Source organism: Theropithecus gelada, chromosome 1 (genome assembly GCF_003255815.1).
Source record: "Theropithecus gelada isolate Dixy chromosome 1, Tgel_1.0, whole genome shotgun sequence".
Lineage (NCBI taxonomy): Eukaryota > Metazoa > Chordata > Mammalia > Primates > Cercopithecidae > Theropithecus > Theropithecus gelada.
Window position 1 is genome coordinate 113,770,898 of NC_037668.1, and position 16,012 is coordinate 113,786,909.

General features: G+C 35.7%; 1 protein-coding gene across 1 annotated transcript in view; it reads right to left on the reverse strand.

Annotated features, from left to right (window-relative positions):
* The window catches only part of COL24A1 (collagen type XXIV alpha 1 chain), a 392,112-nt gene that overhangs the window by 115,481 nt on the left and 260,619 nt on the right, over nt 1–16,012 (reverse strand). Inside the window, exons 33-37 of the mRNA XM_025390892.1 lie at nt 9,681–9,734; nt 7,811–7,864; nt 7,193–7,246; nt 5,822–5,875; nt 5,555–5,662 (exon numbers count right to left, since the gene is read on the reverse strand). Of these exons, the coding sequence (XP_025246677.1) occupies nt 5,555–5,662; nt 5,822–5,875; nt 7,193–7,246; nt 7,811–7,864; nt 9,681–9,734 (324 nt within the window). The remainder of the gene's footprint in view (nt 1–5,554; nt 5,663–5,821; nt 5,876–7,192; nt 7,247–7,810; nt 7,865–9,680; nt 9,735–16,012) is intronic.

Sequence of the window (16,012 nt, forward strand, 5' to 3'; positions counted from 1 at the left end):
TAGCCATTTGTATATCTTCTTTGGAGATATTTAAGTCTGTCCATTTTTCATTTATGTTAATTATCTTATTATCATATTGTTAATATATTCTGGATATGAGTCCCTTATCATATATGATTTTCAAATATTTTCTCCCATTATGTGGGTTGACATTTTACTTTCCTGATTGTGTCCTATGAACCAAAAAGCTTTTAATTTTAATGAAGTCCAATTTATCATGAAGACATACTCCTATGTTTTCTTCTAAGACTTTTACAGTTTTAGCTCTTACATTTAGGTCTGTGACTCATTTTGAGTTCATTTTTTTTGTAGCATAAGGAAGGGTTCAACTTTATTCTTTTGCATGTGGTTATCCAGTTGTTCCAGCACTATTTGGTGAAAAGACCATTCTTTCTCTCATTGAATTGTCTTGGCGTATGATGTGCTTTTCTAAATGAAATTTATTTTGTTCTTTTCCTGTAATTTGTTTCATTTCTTGAGATAGCCAATAACACTAACCACACTTTGAATAAAACCCAAATTTCTTATCATAGCTTAAAAAGTCCTTCATGATCTACTTCCTACCTATTTCTTCAAGCTCATCTCAAACAACTTTTCACTATTTATTATGCTGCAGCTGTAATAGCTTCCTTTCAGTTTCCTAAAAATATTTAGCTCATTCTCACCTCTATATCTCGGCCCTTGCTGCTTCATCTGTCTTGAAGGATCTTCCCACAGTTCTTTGCATGATGGGTTCCTTTTTATTCTTCATGTCTCAATATAACTGTCCCCTATTCGGAGAAGCCTTCTCTCACTACCCTAGCTGAAATATGTTCTCTATCTTTAACTAGTTGACTTTTCTACCCATCATCAGTTATTCTCTTTCATTACTATGTTTATTTCCATTATTGTATTATCACAGTCTGCAGTGATCTTTTAATCTGTCAGTCTTCTTCATCAGATTATAACATTTGAGGATCAGGAAACTTGGTAGTCTTGTTCCCCACTGTATCCCTAATGTTTAGTAGAGTTCTTGGCTTACAGAAGGTACTCAAAAACCTCACTGAATTCACAAATGAACAAAAATATTTTATAGAATCACAGTCTGTAAGGCTGAATAAAAGTTTAGAAAATCTAAGACCATGCATTTTTTAAAGCCTTAGAACCTTTACTTCCTAGAAAATCTATGTTAAAAATCTATGTTAAAAAAACATACAAGGATCTTTCCTGATAGATACAGGAATAGAAAAAAATGGGGCCCTGCTAACTTAGTATCCCTCCTGACACAACCATCTTAGGAAGTTCTGCATAGCTCCAACCCCTTTATTTTGTGTCATGTGTGAACATATAAATTAAAGAATGACTCACTCAACAATGTACAGCTCTTTAGTGGGAGATCAGGGACACAGTGGTCAGTGCAGGGCTTGCTATTTGTGTTGCTTTATGATGAAACTGTTCAGAATAAACAAGCCTAACACCAGAGTCACAGAAACCATTCCGAAGATAAAGATTTAGATAATCATTTACTCCATAATGCCACTTACTGCCATTGACCCTAAATTCCCAACTGATTGGATTGTTTCCAAGGAAACTGTTAGAAACAAGAAACATGTATATCTTATCGTTCTTTTCTAACTATTGATATTCTTCTCATCTTTATGACTTCACTTTTAAGATCTTATTTAAAAAACTTATTTGAGAAGGTCACTTTATTTCATTTTATCTTCCCTTAAGATATTCACCTCTACCTATTATCATACCACCTTAAACAGGTAGTAAAAACCACATTTCAATAAATCCAACCAAATTTTCTCCTAAACATATGAAACAGGACAATTTCATTGTAATACATCCAACTTTGGAGTTGATAGTTGCATGTCTGCTCAGATCTTAGATAACACAGTGGTAGATTTTTTAGCATAGATAACAGACCGTAAGTCTGGCAGATGCTTCTTTTCAGATGCTTCCCAATTCTTTTCTCATGCAGAGTTATGCATTTAGGCAACTGAACATTTTAGCACAAGATTCAAGCATAAAATATACAATTTTTTTTTTTTCTGTTTAAAGAAATCTAACTCCTGGATTTGGAATTCGTTACTGATGCTTCTCTTGCTTTATTTTTTCAATCCAGATCTCATTCTTCAATCTTCTAGGAAGTAAGGAGATCTTTTCTTTTCTTGAAAAAAAAAAAGTTTTATTTCTTTCTCTTACTCTCTTTCTTATTTATTTTGTAAGACTCCAAGGTAGCATCTTTGTGACACTGCCTAAGGAAGAATTTTTAAAGTGCAAAAATAAATCCGGCATTAGGCTGTCTGATTAAGCAATAGTTCCTTGGATCGCAAAATTCTTTTGAAAAAATATGCCATGGTATTTTTATTGAGTTTATAAGCTGAAAGCCATTTAAAATTCCAAGGAGAACAACAAAAAGAATAAAAAAACACACATGTGGTGTTACTAAAAAAAGGCACCAAAGATGTGTACTAGGCATGATTTTTCCTGGGAAAAATTATGAAGCAGATGAAATCTGTGTTTATCATTTTTCCATGACTTGTTTTGAGTACCTTTTCCATCTCTGCTCTACTCGTCACTAACTGTCATACTGTATCATTCCTCTTTGGGATTCCTTGCTGTGTTATTCTATGGTATATGTTTAGACCTTCCCTTTTCTTAATTCTGTTTTTCCCCTCCCTACAAACACTTAGGATTCTGCTAGAGAACGATGCTAGTTGAGTTTTTAAAAATACATGCTAAAATATGAATAACTGTTGATGGCTTTTCCAACCTAAAAACAAATTTGACAAGAATTATCAGGAAGATAATCACACTTTCTTGGCATTTGTTACTTGGCTTCTCTGTGGGTACAGGCGTGATGCTAATGGAAGAGGGATGAGTCCTTTAACAAATATGAAAATTATTAAGAACTCTAGAGAGGAAAAATACGGGGCCAAAGCTGGTTAACCTATGGGTAAGCAAGGCTTAGAGACACAAATCCAGAAAATAAAGAAAGTTCTTTAATGGCTGGGTGTAGTGGCTCACGCCTGTAACTCTAGCACTTTGGGAGGCCAAAGTGGGAGGATCACTTGAGTTCAGGAGTTTGAGACCAGCCTGGCCAACATGGTGAAACTCCGTTTCTTATAAAAATACAAAAATTAGGTGGGCATGGTGGTGGGTGCTTGTACTCCCAGCTACTCGGGAGATTGAGGCAGGAGAATCGCTTGAACCCGGGAGGGAGAGGTTGTAGTGAGCCAAAATCGTGCCACTGAACTTCTGGGTGACAGAGTGAGACTCTGTCTAAAGGAAAAGATTCTTTATTAATAATTTCTTTAGTGATTTCTTTATTCTTTAGTAAATAAGTAAAGCAGTGCCATCTGCTATATTACCTTGTACAAATCTCTTAGCTTTTTCTAAGTTTTTTTCCCAGTTGTAAAATAGGAAATAATAACATCTATAGGTTATTGGGAGGATTCTATGACAGTATATAAATGAAATTATATTGTTTAACGTTTGGACTAATGATGTCTAAGATAATTTTGGGGGCTGGGTGCGGTGGCTCACACCTGTATTCCCAGCACTTTGGGAGGCCGAGGCTGGTGGATCAGTTGAGGTCAGGAGTTTAAGACCAGCCTGACCCACATGGTAAAACCCCGTCTCTACTAAAAATATAAAAATTAGCCCGTCATGGTGGTGCATGCCTGTAGTCTCAGCTAATCTGGAGGCAGAGGTAAGAGAATCTCTTGAACCCGGGAGGTGGAGGTTGCAGTGAGCCTAGATTGTGCCATTGAACTCCAGCCTGGGTGACAGAGTGAGACTCCATCTCATAAATAAATAAACAAATAAATAATTTTGGGGATTCCTAAGTACTTTGTATTTGCTGTGGTGGAACACCCATCACAGTTCTTCAGGACTGAGAGCAGGACAGAGAAGAAATGGGCACTTTATTACTATTGTAAAACTGAAGAGAAAAAGTTGCCATTTGCCAGTGCTCAAAAATATCTGATACTTCTGGTTTATCTTCATTCCTCAAATGTTATTTTGAAATATGCCATTATTTGGGGGTAGATGTACTATAATATTATTTTAATTGCTGCTAAAGGAATTATAGTCATTGATAAAAATGAATGGTGAGACAGCTAGCTTGTGTTTCATTTATGATATTTGTTGTTTTCTTCCAGATAGAGCTTTCCTCTTAGTCCTGCAAACCTAACTGAACTGATTGGGGCAGGGCCCATTCAATGATCTGCAGGTTAGAAACCAGAGGAAAACAGAAGGACAGAAAAAAAGTTGAAAATTATAAACTCTGTAAACCATTACTTTGTCTTCCAGTCTGCCTGCATGATCAGTTTACTCATAATTAGTTCCTCAGTCTTTACTGAGCTCCCATGTGGAAATACTGGAGCACAGAAGCACTGTGGTTTATGGGAAGGAGTAAAGACAGAGCATCTGGTTTTGAAGAGCTATGCTTTCTCTTGGGGAAGAGACCCACATGCTTAAATGTTGCAATCTTTAAAAGGCAGAATAAAACTGCCAGAGTACAGAAGAAAGAGAAACCATTTTCTGGTAGGGTCAAAAGGGATGACTCCCAAGATAGGAGAATACCTCCGAAGGCAAGAACATTTAGAGAAGTAAAGACAATAACTCTGAGGAGAACCCATGTTTAAAGATATGAGACAAGAAAAAGGGAACAGTAAAATGAAACAATAGAATGACCAGATAGGCTATAATATGGAAGACTATAATAAATATAAATTAAGCATTTAAGCAAAAAGGATGCTATTCTCTCTCTCTCTCTCTCTCTCTCTCTCTCTCTCTCTCTCTTTTTTCAGATGGAGTCTCCCTCTGTCTCCCAGGTTGGAGTGCAGTGACATGATCTTGGCTCATTGTAACCTCCGCCTCCCGGGTTCAAGCGATTCTCCTGCCTCAGCCTCCTGAGTAGCTGGAATTACAAGCATGCACCGTGGCGCCCATCTAATTTTTGTATTTTTAGTGGAGAAGGGGTTTCACCATGTTGGCCAGGCTGGTCTATAACTCCTAACCTTAGTTGATCCACCCACTTTGCCTTCCCAAAGTGCTGGGATTACAGGACTGACCATTATTCTTATTATTTGTTCACATCTTCCATTTGTCTTGAGGTGAGATAATTTGTTCAATATGATGTTTAGAACTTCCCTTGAAGGAATAACAAAATTTATTATAACAAATAAGTAATAAAAAATGCTTGCAAAGAATTTCTTGTTTCATCCTGGAGCTGGGATATTACTCTACAACAATAATGTCCGTTATAGGAATATAGATCCAAAATATTTAATCAAACTAAGTTCAAGACAACATAAAACATTCCTTTATAAATGCCTTATGACAGAAGTTACATGGCTTATGGGCAAAGCATCTTTCCTCTTTGGATCTTAGGAGGGCTGATAATCAGTTCTTGACTTGTCCTTCTCTCAAGCCACAGTTCCACATATACAATTACCCACTGGATATATAAGGAGGTCAGAGCGTGTGTAGGTGTGTGCATGTGTACACATACAGGCAGTGAATTCACTTAGTATTTGAAAGTGAACCCAGCAGTACTTACTGGAAGGCCCATTTGGCCTGATCTACCCAAGGGCCCTATAATTCCTGGTAAGCCCATGTCTCCTTTTTCTCCATCCTCTCCAGGAAGTCCCCTTCCTCCTGAAACTCCCTGTAATGCAATAAAAAACTTTTTTATAAAAGAATACAGTGAAATAATTATGCCAACAAAAAGCAGGTTTTTGTTTGCCACACAAAAATAATGATGTCTAATATTTTAAAGATTTTACAAAGCATCTATTTTATATATAATGTTAAAAGTATAATTTACCTTTAACCCATCTTTTCCTTGGAGACCTTCTTCTCCAGGAGCTCCTGGTTCACCCTATTTTGTAGCAGAAACAGTACGATGGAATTTTTTTTGCTATATCATTTATCTTATTTTATTTTTAGCCCACAGCATATATGGAAAATAACAAATTTGTGTTCACTTATTTCTATTACTTTATCTCTAAAGAGGATTTGACAGTATAATGAGCATGATTTAATTGGCCTTGAATAGCTCTGAAGATGCTTTCATGATTCAGAGTGTCATAAATTCAAATATAAGATGATCCCAGAATATTAGTAAATTTTAGATAATTAAAGTAATATACATCCATTTGGTAGCTCTAGAATTTTATACAGCTAGACTTGTGTTTTTGAGTTCAAGAAATGTAAATACTGCATCTCATAAAATTATAGTGCTTTGCTATATTGAATTTACATGGGCTAATATAATTTGATTCAGTTATGACCACTCTACCAGATTTTTAGAGTTTCCACATTTTCTCCCTTTCAATAGAGAGGTAAAGATTAAGGCTCTGGTACATTATTTAGTTGTCTTTTAGATATGGAACTTGCAGAAATGTAGAGCCATACTTTACAAAGCTATTAAAGTAGGACTGGCTTTCTTGATACTGAAATTATTTAAAAGTAAATTAATTAGTGCATCTTTATCGTTGCTCCATCTTTTCTATCACTGACATTTCTATTATCCTCACTTCTCATTCACCCCACTCCACACAAAAAAGGGAATGTAAAAAGAAAGAAGCCAGATACAAAATATATCTCCCTACTTTGCCTTTTAGTGAACAAATGTCTCTTAAAATTATCTTGGGCACCATTATCTTAGGAAACAACTCCTTACCACAGCTCAGAATAAAGGCTATCTATATTAGGATAACTTCTCAAAGCTATCTAACTGCAACAATTTGCAATTATGGCCTTGCATCTTGTTAACCCTGCATGATCATAGGTTTGATTTTTTTAGAGCAAATTAAATCTATAAATTAGATTTCAATCTTTTATCTGTCTTGTTAGGTCACGAACTATTCTGAGAGTTGATCACTGGTACTTGTGAATTTCTTCTTAATGCTGACGTTAGTGACAATCACAGTGACTCCACGTTTTTGGTAAGGGTTCTACAAAGTATGCCTGATTTTGAGAAAAGGACATACGAGGTTAAGACTCTAAATACTACTAAATTAGAATAGGGACAAGATTTGGCATGCAGCTTTTGAAATTATGAAATAAAACCAAACATTTTCCATAATGTATCAGAAAGGTTTATTATCCTATTTTTTGAGTGTTTAGACTAATAAGTTTTGAGTCTCTGAAAGAAGCGGGTTAGTGTATTAAAGAGTTTCCAGTGGGCACTCACTCGCAAACCTGGTTCCCCAGTTTCTCCAACGCTTCCTGCAGGTCCAACATCTCCCTGAGGAAACAAAGGGAAAGATTAAACTCTTTTCTACTAAGACTGCATGGCTAATTATGGAGGGCATGTCATAAGGCACGGTTCCCCAACGCCTGGGCCGTAGAGGGCACCTGTCCAAGGCCTGTTAGGAACTGCGCCGCACAACAGGAGGTGAACAGCTGGTGACACAGCATTACTGTCTGAGCTCCACCTCCTGACAGATCAGTGGCAGCATTAGATTCTCACAGAAGCATGAACTCTATTGTGAACTGTGCATTTGAGGGATCTGGGTTGCACAATCTTTATGAGAATCTAATGCCTGATGATCTAAGGTGGGACAGTTTCATCCTGAAACCATCCCCTGCTCCGCTTCCATCTGTGGAAAAACTCTCTTCCATGAAACTGGTCCCTGGTGCCAGACAAATAGGTTGGGGACTGCTGTCATAAGGAATAGGAGTTCCAAATTTTTCTCTGGGGGCTTCCACCTTCTTTCAAGTTGGCAAATGTAGGGGACTCAATGGTAGCAAGTGTAGGGGATTCAATGATGAAAGTTTAGAGACTCTCCATTATTTTTTAGAAGGTTACCTTTGCACCTGGTTCACCTTGCAGACCAGACTCTCCCTCAATGCCTGGAGGTCCCTACAAGAGAATAATTTGACACATTACAAAGGCAACAGCAATCTCATGAGAAGATAGTGGTAACACTGAACTCAAGGGTGAGACACCTGTGTCCAAAAGGGCATAATTGCTGTCCCTTTATCAACTTCATAGCATAAGTACAGATACTTTCTGACACCATTTAATAGTTCAAATGTAAAGACAACTTCATCTAAAATTAGGACTTTCAAGATCCATTTCTTCTAATCCTCTCTGTCATCCTTTAAACTTCATCCAAAGTGATTTGTTCTTCCTTTCCCTTTCTGTAGTGCCTTCAGGAATCTACTTACTTAAAAAATTCATTTTTCTTTGTCGGTTTCATAAAAATATCATGCAAATAAGAGATAAATTTATTCACATTATAGAAGACACACACAGACAGACAGACAAACAGACACACACACACACACACACCTTCTTTTCCAGCCTTCTTTCATGGTGGGTCCATTTTTGTTGGGAAGCTTTCAGTTTTCTTTACTTTGAGAACATACAAGTTCTTGCAACCTCTGGCTATTTCCAGGCCTAAAGTTCCTACTATTGCTGATGTTACAACTATTTTTGTCTCCAAGAGACATTTACCTTATTTGTGAGCATGCTATGTGTGCCCCTCCCTTCCCTTGGAGGAGAAGAGTTTTATTGGGGACACAGGTGAAGAGGTCTGCAGAAATTAAGTTATGTAAACCATTATTTACCATGTTAAGAAATTGGCATCTTATCCTAAAGGCCATGAGAACTCTTGAAACATTTAAAAGAAATGAATGATATAAGAAAGATAAACTGGCAACAAGTAGATGATGGAATTATAGGAGTTGGAGGAGACATGGCATGAGAGTGTAGGGGACAGTGCACTGGCAATAGGGATAAAGAGGAAAGGGTAGATTTAAGAAGAATGGGCAGGAGGAGGCCTATTCAAAAGGAAATGGTCACTGATTAGAGAGGATTAGTTAGAAGAAGGAGTCTAGGATGACTCTCTGTTTTGGGTTATTGGGTATAAGGGATATCTTTCATTGAGATGGGAATTAAACAGAGGAAGAACAGTGGGAAAGTAATGGATTTGGTTTAGATATTTTGAATTGTAGATGTCTGTGGGATATCTAGGCGGATGTTTAAAAAGATAACAGGAAATCAATAACTGAATCTGAGGAGAGAGGTATAAAATACAGCTACCAAGTTGAGATCTATCAGAGTAAAATTGGTAATTAAAGTCACTGTAATAATATGATCACTAAGCCAAGGAAGTAAAAGGGCAACTTCATGTCAAGACTCAGAAAGGCTAATGAGAAGGTGAAGTGGCAAATCAAGACAGAGCAGTTACACAGCAGCCAAGGGAGCAGTTTCACAACAGCTAAATAAATCAAACATTAAATAAAATGTTTGATTTATTTAGTACTAAAGTTACAAACAATGGAAATAAAAGAATTGGATATTTATAACAAATTTGGCTTATAATTCCAAAATATATCCTAAATCGGGCAATGTCTCAGTATTCTCCTATATAGGGCATATAATATCTTAGAATGAAAGGTTTTCAAGTCAACTTTAAATCAGTGAAGGGAAAGCTCTATCTACTTTGTGTTCTGTCATCTCAATGAGGTAATTATTAGAGGAGAACTTCATATGTATAAAATTAGACATATAATAATCATCTCTGCTTTTAATGGAATTTTAGGCTTTTTTCTGAATATGAAACAATACTATGGAAGTATTCCTCATAATATATATCTAATTATTAATTTTACCCTAGAGACTTACAAAAAGTAGAATATTTATGAACAAGAACGAGCCACAAAAAATTTACCTCAATGCCCATTTCTCCAGGAGGTCCAACATCACCTTGCAGTCCTCGAAGGCCCTATATTAAAATAAAATGTAAGATATGAGAATAAAAGTTTACTCTGGGTCAGTAAATGTATGCATCTGGATATGGGTTTTATAATAGAATACATATTTACATAATACATAATTATGTAAATACATAATACATAATTGTATAAATACATAATACATTTATCAACATATTACTTTACTCTGTATAGACAAAATTATATCTTTAGTTGATTCGTGTGTGTGTGTGTGTGTGTGTGTGTGCGCGTGCGCGCGTGTTTTTGTTTCCTTTTTTTTTTGAGACTGAGTTTCACTCTTGTTGCCCAGCTGGAGCACAGTGGCACAGTCTCCACTCTCTGCAACCTCCGCCTCCCAGGGTCAAGCAATTCTCCTGCTTCAGCCTCTCAAGCAGCTGGGATTACAGGCAACTGCCACCACGCTCGGCTAATTTTCATATTTGTAGTAGAGATGGGGTTTCACTATGTTGGCCAGGCTGGTCACGAACTCCTGACCTCAGGTGATCCACCTGCCTCAGCCTCCCAAAGTGCTGGGATTACAGGCGTGAGCCACTGCGCCCAGCCTCACATGTGTTTTTAAAATAAATTTACTAAGCTATGCTTGTATTACAAAGAAAAGAGTGGCATTCATTCTTTTATTCTCTAATTCACTCATTCATTCAATATTAAGCACCTCATAAGTATCATATATTGTGCTAAGCATTTTGACAAGGTATCTTATTTAATGTATGTGATAGTCATCCATCTACTTAAAATTCCTAGCAAATATGTGACAAAGAAATTTGCATCTTAAAGATGTAAATATATGATCTTTTTTTTACTGATTGTGTAGTTTTACCCCTCAAGAATGTCATACAGTTGGAATCATACAGCATGTAACCTTTTCATACTGACTTCAACTTAGTAGTATGCATTTAAGTTTCCTTTGTAAATTTTTGTGGCTTGATAGCTCATTTATTTTTAATGCTGAATAATATTCCATTGTATGGGTATACCACAGTTTGTTTTTTCATTTATTCATTGGACATTGTTTTAGTTAACTGAGGATTCTATAACAAAATAGTATACATTAATAGCTTATAAACCACAGAAATTTATTTCCCACAGTTCTGGAGGCTGGAAAGTCCAAGATAAAGGTGCTGGCAGATTCAGTGTCTGGTGAAGGCCCACTTTCTGCTTCATAGATGGTGCCTTCTAGTTGTGTCCTCACATGTTAGAAGGGGCAAGCTAGCTCTTGCATGCCTCTTTTATAAAGCACTAATCCCAATAATGAGGGCACAGCACCCCAAAGATGCTGCCCTATAATACCATTACCTTGGGGACTGGGATTTCAACAAATGAATTTTTGGGGAAACATGGTCCAATTATAGCAGACATATTGATTCATACTGGTTGCTTCAAATTTTTTGCACCTATAAATAAAGCTGCTATAAACATTCTTGTACAGGTTTTTGTGTGGACATAAGTTTTCAATTCATTTGGGTGAACACTAAGGAGCATGATCACTGGATCATATGGTAAGAGTATGCCTACCTTTGTAAAAAAACTGTCTTCCAAAGTGGCTGGACCATTTTGCATTCCCACTAGCAATGAATGAGAGCTCCTGTTGTGCCACATCCTTGCCAACCTTTGGCATCATCAAAGTTTTAGATTTTAGTCATTCTAACAGGTGTATAGAGGTATGTCATTATTGTTTTAATTTGCAATTCTCTAATGACATATGATGTTGAGCATATTTTTACATGCTTCTATACTATTTCTATATCTTCTTTGGTGTGGTGTCTGTTCAGATCTTTTGCCAACATTTTAACTGGTTTTTAAAGAAAATTGTTGACTTTTAAATGTTTTTTCTGTATTTTAGATACAAGTCTTTTATCAGATATATGTTTTGAAAATGTTTTCTCCCAGTCTGTGGACTGTCTCTTCATTCTCTTAACAGTGTTTTTTCAAGGCAGATTTAAAAAGATGTTAATGAAGTCCAACTTATCAATTTTTTCTTTCATGGGTAGCGCTTTTGGGGATGTAGATAAAAACTCACCAACAAACCTCAGGTCACATCGATTTTCTTCTATGTTTATATTTTAGGAGTTTTATGGTTTTGTTTTTTACATGTAAGTCTATGATTCATTTTGAGGGTGTGTGTGTGTGTGTGTATGTATGAGGTATAAGATCTGCATCTAGATTCATGTTTTGCATGTGGGTATCTATTTGTTCCAGTATAATTTGTTGAAAAGACTATCCATTGTATTGTCTTTGCTCCTTTGTCACAGATCACTTGACTTTATTTGTGACTATATACTGTGTATATTGTGTAGAACAAAGAGTATATCTGTGTTCTATTTCTGGGTTCACCATTCTTTTCCAATGAACTACAGTTGAAATTTAAACCAACATAAGGGTTACAGTGCCAACCTCCTGCACAGTTAAAAATCTGAGTAAAACTTTCAACTCCCCAAAAATGTAACCGTTTATAGCCTACTATTGACTGGATGCCTTGCTAATAACATAAGCAGGTGTTTAACAGATATTTTATATGTGTATTATACATATACACATATACACATATTTTATATGTATATTATATACTGTAGTTTTAAAGTAAGCTAGAATAAAGAATACTGTATTCTTAAGTGGAAGTAGAGCATCATCAAGATCTTCATCCTCATTGTCTCCATGCTGAGTAGGCTGAGGAGGTGGAAGAAGAGGAGAGGTTGTTCTTGCTGTCTCAGGGGTAGCAGAAGTGGAAGAAAATCCACAAATAAGAGGACCTTTGTAGTTCAAACCCATGTTGTTCAAGGGTCAATTGTACTTGTCTATTCTTTTGCCAATATTACACTGTCTTGATTACTGTAGTTTTACAGTAAATCTTGAAATCAGTGTCAGTTCTCCAACTTTGTTTTTCAATATTGTATTGGCTATTCTGGGTCTTTTGCCTTTCCATAGAAACTTTAGAATCTGTTAATATATACAATGTAACTTGCTTGGATTTTGATTAGAACTGCATTGAATTGATAGATCAATTTGTGAAGAACTAATATCTTAACAGTATTGAGTCCTTCTACCTATGACCATGAAATATCCTTCCATTTAATTTCTTTGATCAAAGTTTTCCTCATACAGATCTTACATATATTTTGTTAGATTTATACCTATTTCTTTCTCTCTTTTTTGGTGCTAATGTAAATGATATCGTGTTTTTCATTTTAAATTCCAATTACTCATTGCTGGTAATACAGAAAAGCAATTGATTTTTGTATATTAACTTATACCCTGTTATGCTACAATCTCATTATAACTGCTTATTAGTTTAGGGAATTTAAAAAATAAGTTCTTGAAGATTTTTCACACAGACAGCCATGCCATCTACAAAGGAAGACAGTTTTATTTCTTCTTTCCCAATTTGTATACTTTTTATTTTCTTTTCTTATTGCACTAGCTAGGACTTCCAGGACAATGCTGAATAGGAGTTAAAATTTAACAAAGGAGGAACAAGTTTTCCTTATTCCCTTGCTCTTAAAAGTATCTCGTTTTCACCAGTAAGTATAACGTTGGCTATAAGATTTTTAAAAAAATCTTTTTCAAAAAGCTGAGGAAGTGCCCCTTTATTTCAAGTTTGAGAATTTTTTTTTTAAATCATGAATGGTTGTTAGATTTTGTCAAATGATTTTCCTGCATCTTTTCATATCATATTTTCTTATTTAGCCTGTTGAGGTGGTGGATTATATTAACTGACATTCTACTGTTAAACCAGTCTTGTAAACCTGGAAAAAATTATACTTGTTTATGATGCATAATTCTGTTTATACATTGTTTGATTCAATTTGCTAATATTTTGTTGAGGATTTTACATCTATGTTCATGAATGATATTGGTCTATAGTTTTCTTTTCTTGTGATATGTTCATCTGGTTTTTTTATTAGGGTAATGCTCATGTAATGGCCTCACGTATGTGGCCTCATATAATTAGGAAATATTCTGTTGTTTCTATTTTCTGGAACAGCTTGTACATAACTGGTATCATTTGTTCTTTAAATGTTTAGTTGAATTCACCAATGAGATAACCTGAGACCAGTGCTTTCTGTTTCAGAGGGTTATTAGTGATGGATTCTGTTTCTTCATCAACACACGTTGATGAAGATATTGATGGAAATCAAATCAAATCAAATCAAGTCAAAGCAAACCTATTCAGGTTATCCTTTTCTGTTTATGTGAGTTTTGGCAAAATATGTCTTTTAAGGAATTGGTCTATTTCATTTAAGTTATCAAATTTGTGGAAATATTGGGAGGCTGAGGCAGGCCAATCACAAGGTCAGAAGTTTGAGATCAGCCTGACCAACCTGGTGAAACCCCATTTCTACTAAAAATATAAAAAAAGTTAGCCAGGCATGGTGGCACGCACCTGTAATCCCAGCTACTCAGGAGGCTGAGGCAGGAGAATCGCTTGAACCCGGGAGGTGGAGGTTGCAGTGAGCTGAGATCACACCACTAGCCTGGGTGACAGAGCGAGACTCCGTCTCAAAAAAGAAAAAAAAAAATTGTGAAAATAGAATTGCTCATAATATCCATTTATTATCATTTTAATGCTAATTATATCAGTAGTGATATTGATATTCTGATATTAGTAATTTGTATTTTCTCTTTTTTTTCCCCTTGTTTAGCCTGGCCTGAGGTTGATTAATTTTGGTCGCACTGATGTTCTCTATTGTTTTCCTGTTTTCAATTTCACTGATTTCTGCTGATTTTCATTACTTATTTTCTTCTGCTTATTTTGTATTTAATTTGCTTTTCTTTTATAGTTTCCTAGGATGGAAGCTTAGATTACTAATCTTAAGTATTTCTTCTTTCCTCGTATTTTGATTCAGTGCTATAAATTTCCCTCTAGGCACTGCATCTCAAGCATTTTGACAAACTATATTTTCATTTAGTTCAAAATATTTTTACATTATTCCTGAAACTCCTTTTTTGACCAATAAGTTATTAAAAGTGTATTATTTAATCTCCAAATATTTTGGAAATCTCCAGTCATTTTCTGTTACCGTAGTTTGAGAGCAAACGTTGTATGATGTCTAGTCTTTCAAATTTGTTAAGGTGTTTTATGGCCCAGAATTTGGTCTCTCTTGGTGAATGTTCCACGTCAGTTTGTGAAGAGTGTGTATTCTACTGTTGTTGGATAACATATTTTATAAATGTAAATTAAACCTAGTTGACTTACGGTACTCTCTGTTGACTAATTTTCTGCCTGCTGCGTCTCTCAATTACTGATAGAGGGGTGTTATTGTCTCCAACTATAATAATAGAGTCATCTATTTTTCCTTGAAAATCATCTCAGCATTTGCTTCACGTATTTTGATGCTTCATTGTCAGGTGAATTAAGTATTGTTATGCCATCTTGGAGAAATGACCCTGCTATCATTGTGCCGTGTCTCTCTTTACCCTGATAATTTTTCTTGTTCTGAAGACTGCTTTCTCTGACATATAAACATTTCCAGCTTTCCTTTGATGAACGTTAGCATGATATACTTTCCTTCATATTTCAAACGGATTTCCTGAGCATGATATACTTTCCTTCATATTTCAAACGGATTTCCTGAAGACAACATACAATTGGGTCTTGCTTTCATATTCACTTTGGCAATCTCTTAAGTGGTATACTTAGACCATTGACATTTAAGTGACTATGATATCACTGAGCTAGTATATACCATAGTTGTTAGTTTTCATTTGTTGTCTTTGTTCTTTATTGCTTCTTCTTCTCTGGTCTTCTTCTTCTTTTTTATTTTTTTGGCTTCTCATTTTATTTTTTATTTTTATGTTTATTTCATTTTTGAGATGGAGTCTCACTCTGTCACCCAGGCTGGAGTGTAGTGGCATGATCTTGGCGCACTGCAAACTCTGCCTCCCGGATTCAAGTGATTCTCCCACTTCAGCCTCCTGAGTAGCTGGGACTACAGGCGCGTCCCACCATGTCCAGCTAATTTTTGCATTGTTTTGGTAGAGACGGGGTTTTACCATGTTGTCCAGGTTTGTCTCAAACTCCTGACCACAAGCAATCTACCTGCCTTGGCATCCTAAAGTGCTAGGATTAAAGGCATGAGCCACCGTGCCCACTCTGGCTTCTCATTTTAATTAAGCATTTTATATGATTTCATTTTCTTTCCTGGGTTAGCATACAAATTATACTACTTTTAAAACTTTTTAAAGTGGACACTCTAGAGTTTGCAATACATATTTGCAATTAACCTAAGTCCATTTTCTTTCTTTTTAAAAATACCCTACAGCACCTGGTATT